This window comes from Oryx dammah, unplaced genomic scaffold (assembly GCF_014754425.2).
Source record: "Oryx dammah isolate SB20612 unplaced genomic scaffold, SCBI_Odam_1.1 HiC_scaffold_29, whole genome shotgun sequence".
NCBI lineage: Eukaryota > Metazoa > Chordata > Mammalia > Artiodactyla > Bovidae > Oryx > Oryx dammah.
In genome coordinates this window covers 93,756,514-93,771,036 of record NW_024070213.1, presented here as the reverse complement: position 1 = coordinate 93,771,036, position 14,523 = coordinate 93,756,514, and the positions used below count along the sequence as shown (strand labels likewise).

The 14,523-nt window shown below is 37.9% G+C and overlaps 1 protein-coding gene across 6 annotated transcripts in view; it reads left to right on the top strand.

Annotated features, from left to right (window-relative positions):
- The window catches only part of MRPL42 (mitochondrial ribosomal protein L42), a 28,507-nt gene extending 14,721 nt beyond the window's left edge, over positions 1-13,786 (top strand). For all 6 annotated transcript variants that reach the window (XM_040234409.1, XM_040234414.1, XM_040234411.1 and 3 more), the window contains one exon: positions 13,611-13,786. In XM_040234409.1, coding sequence (XP_040090343.1) covers positions 13,611-13,656 — 46 coding nt within the window. In that variant the 3' untranslated portion in view covers positions 13,657-13,786. The remainder of the gene's footprint in view (positions 1-13,610) is intronic.
- The last annotated feature ends 737 nt before the right edge of the window (positions 13,787-14,523 follow it).

The window sequence follows — 14,523 nt, the reverse complement described above, 5'->3', positions numbered from 1 at the left end:
ATATCTGTGCAAAGTTTTAAATTCATTATAACAAAGCACAGCTCTTTTCCACTCAAAAAGAGTCTCTCTCTCCCTTAATAATCTTTCTGTAATGATACTTCTGCATCAGTTTCCAAGGGAAAAACAATCTATGATTTTCTTTTTTGCCACTGCAGTGTCTATTTTAAGTTAAAACGATATTTGTTTTTAATTTATTGAAACATAATTGACCTACAATGTTATATTAGTTTGAGGTATACCTCAAACTAGTGATTCAGTATTTTTATAGGTTTTACCCCATTTAAAATTAATACAAAATGATGGCTATATTTTCCTGTGTTGTGCAGTGTACCCGTGTTGCTTGTTTATTTTACACATAGTAATTTGTGTTCCTTAAGCTCACACTCCTACCTTGCATCTCTGCCTTCTCCCCACTGGTCACCACTAGTTTGTTCTCCGTGTGAGTCCGTTTCTGTTTTGTTACATACGTGTGCATGCTAAGTCACTTCAGTCGTGACCAACTCTTTGCAGCCCCATGGACTGTAGCCCGCCAGGCTCCTCTGTCCTCCAGGGGATGCTCCAGGCAAGAATACTGGAGTGGGTTGCCATGCCCTCCTCCAGGGAATCTTCCTGACCCAGGGATCAAACCTGCATGTCTTATGTCTCCTGCGCTGGCAGCTGGATTCTTTACCACTAGCGCCACTTGGGAAGCCCGTTGTGTTATATACATTTGTTTTATTTTTTAGATTCCACGTATAGGTGATAACATAGAGTATTTGTCTTTCTCTGTCTGACCTATTTAACTAAACATAATACTGGAAATTTCCTGGTTGTCTAGTGGTTAGGACTCCGTGCTTTCATTGCCGAGGACATGGATTCAGTCCCGGATTGGGAACTGAGATCCCACAAGCTGCTGTATGTAGCAAATAAATATATTACATCTTCTTTATCCATTTATCTCTTGGCTACCATAAGTATCTTTCAATTCCTTTACCTATTTTATGTCCCCTTCCTTGATTTTTCTTTCTTATTCAGTACCCACTTACTTTATACATGCAGTCTGTGTTTTTCCCTCTTTGGAAGTTACATTATAGGAAAACAGGTTAGCAAGCCATTTATATAGCCCCATATCTCAGTCACTGCTGTATTCTAAGATTTCTTTCTATGATTCATACCATTGGTCATGTTTATCTTTTATTTCTTTCCCATCATCGAGATACTTTAGTGCAAGCCCCACCTTAAAATTTTTTTTATAATAGCTTTCAGTACTTGTTTCCTGCATGTTTCATATTGCTGCAGTTTTCTTGTGATCTTTTGTTCATAACCAAATTGCTGAAGTTACAAAAGTTCTGTGTTGATTTGTAATTTGAAGAGGAAAGACTGAAGGCAAGAAGACCATTGGGGAGTCTTAAAACCAAATGTGTAATCTTCAGACTTTTCTGTCTAGTACCCTACCTATGTTTAATCTTATTACTGCTAATTAGCTTTGACTGCTAATTAATTTAATCTCCTGGTATGTCTTCTCCCTTCAGGATTACTAGGCATTTTCAGTTCTAAGCAGACTTTAATTAGATGCAGTTGATTATCTCAGTATCTCTCCTAATAAAGAGTTCAACAGAAAAACTCCAGATGCTAGCTTATGTGTACAAAGAAAAGTTTTACCTGTAGGCATTGCCATTGTGAGGCATCATCTTTCACAATTTTAATGTGTGATTACTGATACTTAACAAATATTCATTTGGTGTATATATATATATATATAGATAGATAGATAGATAGATAGATAGATAGATTGGTTTAATGGGAGCCATTTTCAAGTGTTGGTTTCTAGATGTTAGAGAGCATTTCTTAAATATCAGGCAGGATATATAAGGATATTTTACTAAATATTTAACAGTTTTAAAGTTATAACAGTTAAAAGAAAGGGAGAGACCCATTATGAATTTACTACTTGGGGCTATATAACATCTTTTTAAATAAGTTACTGAAAGGTATAAAATACTTGTTTTTAAAATATTTTAAAACAATTCAGAAGCATTTAAAGTATAAAATAAAAATCTTTATACCTACAAATGCTGTATTCCCTGTAGATGAACACTGTTAAACTCTCCCTATATGAATAACCCTACCTCATATTATACTCAGTTCTGTGCTTTTTGAACTCTAATAAAATAGAACCTTTCCTGAGAGTATAAGTGTGTTAAAGAGGCTGGACTGACTTAAATCATCTTGTCTCTGCTACTTACTAACTAGTTATTCAATCTTGTTATCTATTGAAGAAGATAGAAATCAGTTCAGTTCAGTTCAGTTCAGTTGCTCAGTCGTGTCCGACTCTTTGCGACCCCATGAATTGCAGCACGCCAGGCCTCCCTGTCCATCACCAACTCCCAGAGTTCACTCAGACTCAAACGTCCATCAAGTCAGTGACGCCATCCTCTAATCCTCTGTCGTCCCCTTCTCCTCCTGCCCCCAATCCCTCCCAGCATCAGTCTTTTCCAATGAGTCAGCTCTTCGCATGAGGTGGCCAAAGTACTGGAGTTTCAGCTTTAGCATCATTCCCTCCAAAGAAATCCCAGGGCTAATCTCCTTCAGAATGGACTGGTTACATCTCCTTGCAGTCCAAGGGACTTTCAAGAGTATTCTCCAACACCACAGTTCAAGAGCATCAATTCTTCGGTGCTCAGCTTTCTTCACAGTCCAGCTCTCACATCCATACATGACCACTGGAAAAACCATAGCCTTGACTAGACAGACCTTAGTTGGCAAAGTAATGTCTCTGCTTTTGAATATGCTATATAGGTTGGTCATAACTTTTCTTCCAAGGAGTAAGCGTCTTTTAATCTCATGGCCAATAATGCTTAATTTGCTTGGTGGTTTTAAGATAAAATATAATCAAACAGCTGGCATACAGTGTATATACAGTAGTAGTGTGATAATGATAATATTGTCTCACTGTCTCCCACTCACAGTTTTTCTTTTATTCTTTTTGAAGCATCTTTCTTTTTTTTTTTTTGACTGTGCCATGCAGGTTGTAGGATCTCAGTTCCCTAACCAGGGACTGAACCCAGGCCAGGGCAGTGAACGCACCAAATCTGACGACTAGGCCACCAGAGAGCTCCCGGAAGCACCTTTTCTTCAATAGGCTCTTTTGAGGTGTAGTTTACATACTTCAAGTTTACCAGTTTTAAGTTTACAACTTTGTGATTTTTGACAAATGTTTTAAGTGAGATATTCACTAGTTTAAGTATGTAAATGTATACATGGTAACAAATGTGTACTGCTAGTGATAAAGAACCCACCTGCTTGTAGGAGATGTTGAGACAAGAGTTGGGTTTCTGGGTGGGGAAGATCCCCTGGAGAAGTGAATGGCAATCCACTCCAGTATTCTTGCCTGGAGAATCCCTTGGACAGAGAGCCTGATGGGCTACAGTCCACAGGGTTGTAAAGGGTCGCATAGGGTCGTACTTAGAACAATCAAGATAACATTGATCAGACCACCAGTGACCAATTTCAAGATAACTCTCGGAGCTGAGTGTACTGTTTTCTGCATGAAGCCCCCTCCCTCTGTCTATAAAAGCTCTTGCCCACCAACTGTCAGTTGTGGGAGTCAGCCTTTGAACAGACAGCACTATACTCACCCTGGGAGCCAGTCTTCAAAATAAAGCAAACTTTCCTTTCCACCAGCCTTGCCTACTTACTAGCTTTTGAGATGCGAGTAGCTGAACACCCATTTTGGATAACAGTTATACAACTGTCTTGTGTAGTTATTACATGCTGTGTATAATATTTAGCATATCATTATTATTGTTATTCTATTGTTATTACAGCTGTCGTTATTTAGTCTTGTTGGACTGTTTTCCTTTGTTTCTACATTTTCTCACTTCTCTGATTAAACTTATTCGTTGGCTAATGTTTTTCCACAGACAAAAAGCAAGCTGAGGATATGTGGGGAGGGCGGTCAAGGGCCTTAAGGTCCTGCTTTGTTTCATAATCACTACCACGATCATAATATAGACTGTTTTCATAACTCCAATAAGTTCTATGCCTTTTTGCATTCTGATCCCTCCCTATAATCCTCACCCTTGGCAATTACTTGTCTGCTTTTTATTACTTTCTAGAATTTCATATAAATGGGATTATACAGTACATAACCTTTTGTGTCTGACTTATTTCACTAAGTACAGTGCTTTTGAGATTCATCCATATTGATGTATATACCAGTAGTTTGTCCTTTTTTATTTCTGAATAATATTTCCTTGTATGAATAGACCACAGTTTGTTTATCTGTTAACCAGTTGGACATTTTGGGTTCTTCTGGTATTTTGGCCGTTTTATTTTTTAAATTAATTTGGGCTGTGGTGGGTCTTCAACACTGCCCAGGCTTTTCTCTAGTTGTGGCAAGTGGAGGTGATGCTCTCGTTACGGTGCACAGGCTTCTCATTGCGTTAGTTTCTCTTGCTGCAGAGCACGGGCTCTAGAGCATGCGAACTTCAGTGGTTGTGGCACGGGGGCTCAGCAGTTGCAGCTCCTGGACTCCAGAGCACAGGCTCGGCACTGGGAGCATGGGCTTAGTTGCTCCATGGTATGTGGGATCTTCTTGCATCAGGGATCAAACCTGTGGCCCCTGCATTAGCAGGAGGATTCTTATCCACTGCATCACAAGGGAAGTCCTATTTAAGTTTTAAAAATTTTTATTGGAGTATAGTTGACTTACAGTATTAGTTTCAGGTGTACAGCAGAGTGAGTGAGTGAGTGAGTGAGTGAGTGTGTGTGTGTGTGTGTGTGTCTCCATTCTTTTTCAGGTTCTTTTCCTGTACTGAGTAGAGTTTCCTGTGCTCTATAGTAGGTCCTTGTTAATTATCTATTTTATATATAGTAGTGTGTATGTATTAAACTCAGTCTTCTAATTTATCATTTCCCTCCACCTTTCTCCTTTGGTAACCCTAAGTTCGATCTCAGGATCTGTGAGTCTGTTTGTTTTGTAAATTAATTCATTTGTATCATTTTTTTGTTGTTGTTGGATTCCACATGTAAGTGACACCATATGATACTTACTTTGTCTGTCTGACTTACTTCACTTAGCATGGTAATTTCTTGGTCCATTCATGTTGCTGCAGATGACATTATTTCATTCTTTTTTATTGCTGAGTAAAATCGCATATATTATATATATGTACCACATCTTGTTTATCTAGTCCTCTGTTGATGAACATTTAGGTTGCTTCTGTGTCTTGGCTATTATAAATACACTGCAGCGAACATTGGGATGCATGCATCTTTTTGAATTACAGTTTTCCCTGAATATATACTCAGGAGTAGGATTGCTGGATCATATGGTAGTTTTGTTCTTAGTTCTTAAAGGAACATTCATACTGTTCTCCATAATGGTTGTACCAATTCACCTTCCCACCCACAGTATAGGCGACTTTCCTTTTCTTCATACCCTCTCCAGCATTTATTGTTTGCAGACTTTTTGGTAATGGCCATTCTGACTCATGTGACATAATGCCTCATTGTAGTTTTTTGTGTGTTTTTAATTAATTTATTTGTTAATATTTTGACTACACTGGGTCTTTGCTGTGGCATGGGGGCTTTTTGTTGTGGTTGGAAGGCTTTCCTTTGCTGAACTGCATAGGCTTCTCTTATTGTGGAGCATAGGCTTAGCTGCTCCTCTCCCCGACCAGGGATCAAACCCATGTCCCTTGTATTTGAAGGTGGATTCTTAGCCACTGGCCCCTTGGGTAAGTCCCCCTTATAGTTTTGATTCACATTTCTCTGATAATTAGCAGTGTTGAGCATCTTTTCATGTGCTTTTTGGCCATCTGTCTGTCTTTGGAGAAATGTCTGTTTAGAGCTTCTGCCCCGCTTTTTTTCCTTCTCTTTTTGGCTGCACCTTTAGGCATGCCAGATCTTAGTTCCCCAACCTGGAATGGAACCTTGCCCTTTGTATTGGGAGCATGGAGTTTTAACTCAGTGGACCACCAGAGAAGTCCCTGCCCATTTACTGATTGCATTGTTTATTCTTTTGATATTGAGCAGCATGAACTGTCTGTATATTTTGGAGATGAATCCTTTGTTAGTTGCACTGTTTGCAAATATTTTCTCCCATTCTGTGGATTGTTCATTCATTTTGTTTATAGTTCTATTCGCTGTGCAAAATTTTTTATAAAGTTTGAAGGGTTTTTTTGTTTGTTTGTTTGTTTGTTTATGCCAAGTACAGCATATAACGCGATCAGGGATTGAACTGGTGAATCAGAAGCGTGAACTTGACCACTGGACCACCACAGAAGTCCCCAAAAGTGGGCTTCTAAAATGAAATATAGTTGTATTTTGTTTTTTTATCCAGTCTGACTTCTGATTTTAGTATCAAGCCATCGTAAGTGCTTTTTTTTTGATTTTCGGTACTTGCGCTCTTCTTCTGCCATTTGCCCTTAGCCTACTTTTTTCATGAAATTTGATTATAGTCACTTTGAATAGCTACTGCCTCTAAATTATTTTAACTGTAATTTATTAAATACCCATTAACATTATATTTGTGGGTAAATTTTTGGTTTCATCTTTTGCTGTCATTCTGGCTTCATCAGGAATGCAACTTCTGTTTTGTAACAAGTTTCCTGGAAGACCTCTAATACAGTATCTTTAATATGATGTCTGTGTACTGAGTCACTGTCTGATGGGATATTATCTTACCTAATTATCTTTCCAGTTTGTTGAAGGTGTTGTTTTTCTTTGAAGCTGTACTTTATGGTAGTGTTTGGGTTGGTCCATTGGTAAATTTCCCTGTGATTCCTGGAAGTTTTATTTTCAGAGTTGAGCTGTTAAGTCATGAGGATTTGTTTAATTTCCATTTCATCTCGGTATGTCACCTGTGCATTAAGATGTTCTTTATTATCAGATTCTGAATCAAGGTCAGAAAAGGCTTTATGATCTCAGGGTGTTGCCTACCTCATTCAATCCTGAACCTACCTGCATTTAATTATTGACCTCACCCACAGTGGGGTGGACTGGAAGCATAGGTAGTATGACTGTACAGAATTGATGCTGAAATGGTCCAGTAGATAATAATCACTGGGGGTTAGGTTCTCTCACATACGGAGATCCACTGTTAGAATTGTTACCATTAAATTTACGAACTGGATATTACTGTTTCCTAATCCCGATGATCTTATTTACTTTAGGATGGCAATTCAAAGAGTCCTCTTAGATTTGGGCTTTATACTGAGACTGGGTATAGAACTGTTTGAATTTTCAGGGTGAGAGTGAGCAATGACGAAATTCGGGCCGAGGGTTTGGGATTAAATTGAAGTTTTGGTTCCTCTGCCTTTTGCCTGTTTTTATGTGTAGTTGTGCACAGATTGATTTTTAAGAAATAGAGTGAATGTAACCGTGAGGTTCCTGCTGCTTCCTGTTTGATGATATTATAGGTGATGAAAGCAAATGACCCCAGCTAAATCACTACATTACAGTTTACCTGATGTGATGGAACTTTGGATGTGTTCTGTGGAAGGTACTCCTTCTACGAATCGATTTCTCTGTGCTCCCTATAGTTTGCATTAGATAGCTCCTCTGCATACAGGTGTTGAGGACCCGATTGTGAGTCATTTTGCTCTTCTCTGCAGCCCCTGAGGTGTCTCCTGTTGACCTTTAATGTCACCAGCACTCAAGAAGCAGGACATATCCGTACCCTAAGTTGCCAGCATCCGTGTCCAAGCTCTTCTTCCTGTCTTTAGTCTTCCTCAGTTGGTGTGAAAAAAAAGTCAGTGGAGCATTCCTTCCATTATGGTTCTTGCAGAACACGTCATTTTAGCAACATTGCAGAGTTCCTAGTGGTTCTATTTGAGTTTTCTGTTATTTTTCTCACTAATTTAACCTTAATAAGTTTGCTGAAACTCTTTTATATTTTTTACATATCCAGAGTTCATATACTATTAATATCTTGGTTTCTCTTGCTGATTCCTTTTCATTTCCCTTATGTCTAAATTTTGGAGTTCCCCAAGGATCAGTCCTTGGTTCTTTCATCTTTTCTGTGCATTCCCTAAGACAGTGATCTCATCCAGTCTTATGGGTTTAAATACCATCTACATTGGCTCCCAAATCTATCTCTTCCTGTCCCTTGACCTCCAGACCTGTATTTCCAGGGGCCTACTTGACTTGTCTAATGGATATCCTTAACTTAATGTGTGTCTAACTGAGCTTCTCATGGTCTCTCACAAACCAGCTTCTCCTGTAATTTTCCCTGTCTCAGTTAATGCCAGTTCCATTCTTTAGCTGCTTGGGCCAGAAATCTTGGTGCCATTCTTAACTTTTCTATTTGTCTCACCCCCAACATCTGGTCTATCAGCAGATCTGTTGCCTCTGTCTCCAAAATGTATCAATTTGACCGTTCATCACCGTTCCCTCTGTCATCATCCCGTCTGTGCCACTATCTTTTGCCTGGTTCATAGAAGCTTTCTAACTGGTCTCCCTACTTCAGCCTTTGCTTTCCTGCAGTCTGTTCTGAGCACACAGCCAGAATTCTGCTAGTTATAAATTTTCTGTTGAAAAACCTCCAGCAGCTTTCCATCTCACTCAGAGAAAACTATAGGCCTTACCTGTTATCTACAAGAATTTACGTGATCTGACCCTCTATTACCTTTCTACTCTCATTTCCAATTGTTCTCTTCCATCTTGAGGCTGTTGCAACCTCATGACCTCTTTGCTGTTCCTTAAACATGCCCCCTTCCTTCCACCTCAGACCCGTTATTATTGTTGTTGTTCAGTCGCTCAGTTGTGTCCGACTCTTTGCAACCCCGTGGACTGCAGCACATCAGGCTTCCCTGTCCTTCATGTCTCTCGGAGCTTGCTCAAACTCATGTCCATTGAGCTGGTGATGGCGTCCAACCATCTTGTTCTCTGTCGTTCCCTTCTCCTCCTGCTCTCCTCCTAGCATCAGAGTCTTTTCCAGTGAGTTGGCTCTTCACATCAGGTGGCCAAAGTACTGGAGCTTCAGTTTCAGCTTCACCGTCAGTCCTTCCAGTTCAGGGTTGATTTCCTTTAAGATTGATTGGTTTGATCTCCTTGCACTCCAAGGGACTCTCAAGAGTCTTCCCAGCACCACAGTTCAAAAGCATCAGTTCTTCAGTCCTCAGCCTTCTTTATGGTCCAACTCTCACATCCATATGTGATTACTGGAATAACCATACCTTTGACTATACAGACCTTTGTTGACTAATGTCTCTGCACTTTAGTACGCTGTCTAGGTTTATGATAGTTTTTCTTCCAAGGAGCAAGCATCTTTTAATTTCATGGTTACAGTCACTATCCACAGTGATTTTGGAGCCCAAGAAAATAGTCTGTCACTGTTTCCATTGTTTCCCCATCTGTTTGCCATGAAGTGATAGGACCGAATGCCATGATCTTCGTTTTTTGAATGTTGAGTTTTAAGCCAACTTCTTCACTCTTCTTTCATGCTTATCAAGAGGCTCTTTAGTTCTTCTTCACTTTCTGCCATAAGGGTGGTGTCATCTGCATATCTGAGGTTATTGATATTTCTCAGTCTTCATTCCAGGTTGTGATTCATCCAGCCTGGTATTTCACATGATGTACTCTGCATATAAGTTAAATAAGCAGGGTGACAATATACAGCCATGATGTACTCCTTTCCCAGTTTTGAACCAGTTCATTGTTCCATGTCTGGTTCTTACCCTTGCTTCTTGACCTGCATATAGGTTTCACAGGAGGCAGATAAGGTGGTCTGGACCATCTCTTTAAGAATTTCCCACAGTTTGTTGTGATCTACACAGTCAAAAGCTTTAGTGTAGTCAATGAAGCAGAAGTAGATGTTTTTCTGGAATTCTCTTGCTTTTTCTATGATCCAGTGGATGTTGACAGTTTGACCTTTGGTTCCTCTGCCTTTTCTAAATCTACCTTGTATATCTGAAAGTTCTCAGTTCACATACTGTTGAAGACTAGCTTGAAGGATTTTGAGCATTACCTTGCTACCATGTGAAATGAGTGCAATTGTTTGGTAGTTTGAACATTCTTAGGCATTGCCCTTCTTTGGGATTTGAAAAACTGACCTTTTCCAGTCCTGTGGCCACTGCTGAGTTTTCCAAATTAGTTAGCATACTGAATGCAGCACTTTAACAGCATCATCTTTTAGGATTTGAAATAGCTCAGCAGGAATTCCATCACCTCTTCTTTGGAATTTTTATCACTGAAGCCTTCCTTGGCCAACTTGTTTATCTTATTTTTCTGTCTAATACACTAGAATGTAAGCTTCATGAGAGTGGGGAAGTTTGTCATTTTTTTGTGTACCACAGAAACTTTAGTGCCTAAAAATGATGCCTGCTATGTAGTAGATGCCCCACCTATTTAAAACCAATGAATAAGTGAACGATTCTGATTTTCATAATATCTCTTAAAAAAGGAAATAGGGAACATAACTCCATCAAATGTAAAGTTATGTTGAAAAAAAGGATGGAAGGATCGAAAGAAGTCTGGATTGAAAGTAAGGCTATGGAACATAATTCTAAATTTCTGAAATATAAAGCAATTCTATAAATATATGAGTAGCAGTACCTCTTTAAAGAGCAACTTGAATATTTTCCCATGGAGGCAACAAAAATTAATTCCCACCATCAGTAGGAAACATTGAACGTCCAGCTGCATTGTGAACCAGGGGGTGAAGTACTGTCCTGGACTAAGAACTGTTGACAAATCTTTCAGATATCACTGAGTCATTGTGTAATTTAAGAAGGATGACAATACGTTTTGGCTTGCCAGGGACTGTCTCAGTTTAACTATTTTGTTAATTATTAATAGAGCAGGTTTTCATTTTTTAAATGATCCCAGTTTAGATGATAAGTCATAGTTCAGTTCAGTCACTCAGTCGTGTCCAACTCTTTGCAACCCCATGAACCGCAGCTCGCCAGGCCTCCCTGTCCGTCACAAACTCCCGGAGTTCACCCAAACCCATGTCCATCAAGTTGGTAATGCCATCCAACCATCTCATCCTCTGTTGTCTCCTTCTTCTCCTGCCCTCAATCTTTCCCAGCATCAGGGTCTCTTCCAATGAGTCAGCTCTTTGCATCAGGTGGCAAAAGTATTGCAGTTTCAGCTTCAACATCAGTCCTTCGAATGAACACCCAGGACTGATCTCCTTTAGGATGGACTGGTTGGATCTCCTTGCAGTCCAAGGGACTCTTAAGAGTCTTCTCCAACACCACAGTTCAAAAGTTCAATTCTTCGGTGCTCAGCCTTCTTTAAGGTCCAACTCACATCCATACACGACTACTGGAAAAACCATAGCCTTGACTAGACGGACCTTTGTTGGCAAAGTAATGTCTCTGCTTTTGAATATGCTATCTAGGTTGGTCATAACTTTCCTTCCAAGGAGCAAGCGTCTTTTAATTTCATGGCTGCAATCACCATCTGCAGTGACTTTTGCAGAAAAATAAAGTCTTCCACTGTTTCCCCATCTATTTGCCATGAAGTGATGGGACCGGATGCTGTGATCTTAGTTTTCTGAATGTTGAGCTTTAAGCCAATGTTTTCACTCTCCTCTTTCACTTTCATCAAGAGGCTTTTCAGTTCCTCTTCACTTTCTGCCATAAGGGTGTTGTCATCTGCATATCTGAGGTTATTGATATTTCTCCCAGCAATCTTGATTCCAGCTTGTGCTTGCTCCAGTCCAGCGTTTCTCATGATGTACTCTGCATATAAGTTAAATAAGCAGGGTGACAATTGACGTACTCCTTTTCCTATTTGGAACCAGTCTGTTGTTCCATGTCCAGTTCTATAAGGGCACCTTAAAATTCAGGTATTTGCTTCCGAGTATTGACATTCATGCTTGATAAAAAATCTGTAAACGCCATTTGACATTTATTGAGCGTATTTTAGAATTTGACTTTGTTAGATTCAGGGCTATCAAGATCTCAAAGTGTCTTTGGGTCTTAAGCATCTTGAGTAGTGAAAATGTTTGAGCATTATAAGCTGAATCACACTTGTGTAGGACACTGCTTAGATTTTTAGAACCACAGACTTCATTGAGGATCCAATGAAACCTATTAATCCACTTCCCAGGAAAATAAATACATGTTCAAAATTTTAATAAATAATTTAAGGAAGTTTGAAACTTCCCAAACCCCTATTCTGTGTCTCATAGCTTTTACAGAACATCTTTCAGGAATACAATTGCGCTAGTAAAACCTTGATTATATGGCACATAACTGGAGCCCTTAAGAAAACCATAATCTCAATGCCAATATAAATACATGTAGACATGTTTAGGTAGTGATAATATGTTATATGTGTTATCCTACAACTTAGTATTCTCTTAGTATATATAGATGTACTTCATTTATTTAACTTAATTTCTGTATTTTGCAGTTTATCAAAAAGTAGTGTATGGGAAAGTTGCCTGTATGAAACCTTTAAGATAAGCAAAAAATACTTGAGATCATCTTAATCACAACAACTGAAGGACATAAGATACATGCCTTGTCACTCATTGGTATAGATGTCTTTACATTGAATTTCCACACTAGCAAAAAAGTTAAAAATTAGCTCAGATCAATTTGCCACAGTCTCTCCTTAAGGGAATTTTTGAAGAGAACTCATCACTGAAAGCACATGTACTCTGTGCAGAAATTTTCTTGACTCAATAAAGAAAGAGTTCTTTATTGAAAAAAGAATTGAAAAGAGCAGTTGAAAAAAGAAAAAAGAATTCTGCATGGTGAAAACACTTTACTGGTAACAGTGCATTTTATTTCTCTCTTTCTATACATAAGTTTTAATAGTTTGCCTATTTTTACATGGTTTTAATCATACTGTATGTATAAATTTGAATCCTGTATCATCCCTTCCCCCTTTAATATTTAATATTATATATTTAATATTTTCATATTAAAACAGTTAATATTTTAACTACTTAATTATTGCTTTAGGATAGATTTCCAGAGAGGAATTATTAGATCAGAAGTTATGATTAATAAAAAAAATTTTTGATAATGTGGTTTTCAAATGTTATACTGATGCATACTTTAAGCAATTGGGTCTGATATTGCTTAGTCCACCATACCTATACTTGGATTGTGCATTATAATTTAAAAAGTATTTGTGATTACAAAAACAAGGGAAAAGATTTCTCACTGTTTTAATTTGTAATTCTTCCATTTTTTTTGTGATACTGCACATTTTCCATATACATACTACTAATTATATTTTATTGTTTATTAAAACATGATTTTGCAGCTCAAGAGGCTTCCATTTAGATCTGATCATCCCCTTTTAAATAAAACTTCAATAGCGTGTATCCTTCATATTCACAATGTGGTGGTTCTTTACTTCAAAGACAACCATTAGATTTAAGTTAAGGAACAGTCATCTAGGTTACCATATTGAAACTACCTCAAGATGTGGAAAAAGACTTTCCAAATGCTTAATTAAAAGAAAACAATTTTCACAGCAGGAAAATGTGGCTTATTATTAAGAACTATCTACTTGAGGTATGTCTTGTGTATGTATTACGTTTCATTGATTTTTTTTTTGAGTGCCAACAAACACCAAGCTAATAGAAATTTGATATTTCTATCAGGAACAGTTAACTTTTATTAAAATAATCTTATTTTAAATGTTTTCTTCTTTTCAAGGTATCATAGACGTCGTAGGAAACTGAATCCTCCAAAAGACAGATGATATTGATGTTTTCAGGAATCAAAGAGGAACGTTACCCTGGATCTCATTTGCCTTTTGAGAAGATACAATTGGGTGTATTCACTAATATGTTATATAGTAAAATAATAATAAAACATCTTTTCATATATTAGAATGTGTGTTTCTTTATGTATAGTAAGTAATTCTGAATTTGACAATTCGAATTTTATAGAGCCTATTTTATAGTATTTTCCTGTTGAGTTATTTTAGTATTTATTTTTATGTGCCTAGTATGATTAGGTACTTTTATCAACCAAATACTGTTAGTAGTATAAATATGATTAATAAAAATGTTCATGGTTCTTCTGAAGATTTTTAAATTGCTTTTGCAAAGGAACTCATGCTCTTCACAGAGAAAAAGATGTTATGTTTCCTCTCTTGTGGCTCTAGGGAATAATTACATTTTAATCAGTTTCTACTATCTGCTAGGTCTTTTGTTTACAATATTATTAAATTCTCAAAATAATCCTCTGAAGAAACAGCATCTTTCCCATTTTACAGATAAGGCTAAGTGACTTGAACTCTGCCTACCTAGCAAGTGGCAGAGCCAGGATCCACACTGTCAGGCTCCAGAGCTTTTTAACAATGCATCACTATGACAAGAGGTGTTTCTTTCACCCAAGAATTTTTACTTTCCTAAAAAGAATATATTATTCATTTTGACATTTTTTCTGGCTGTATTTTTTTTAATATAAATTGATTTATTTTAATTGGAGGTTAATTACTTTACAATATTGTATTGGTTTTGCCATACATCAATAGGAATCCACCACAGGTATACACGTGTTCTCCAACCTGAACCCCCCTCCCACCTCCTTTCCTGTACCATCCCTCTGGGTTGTCTCAGTG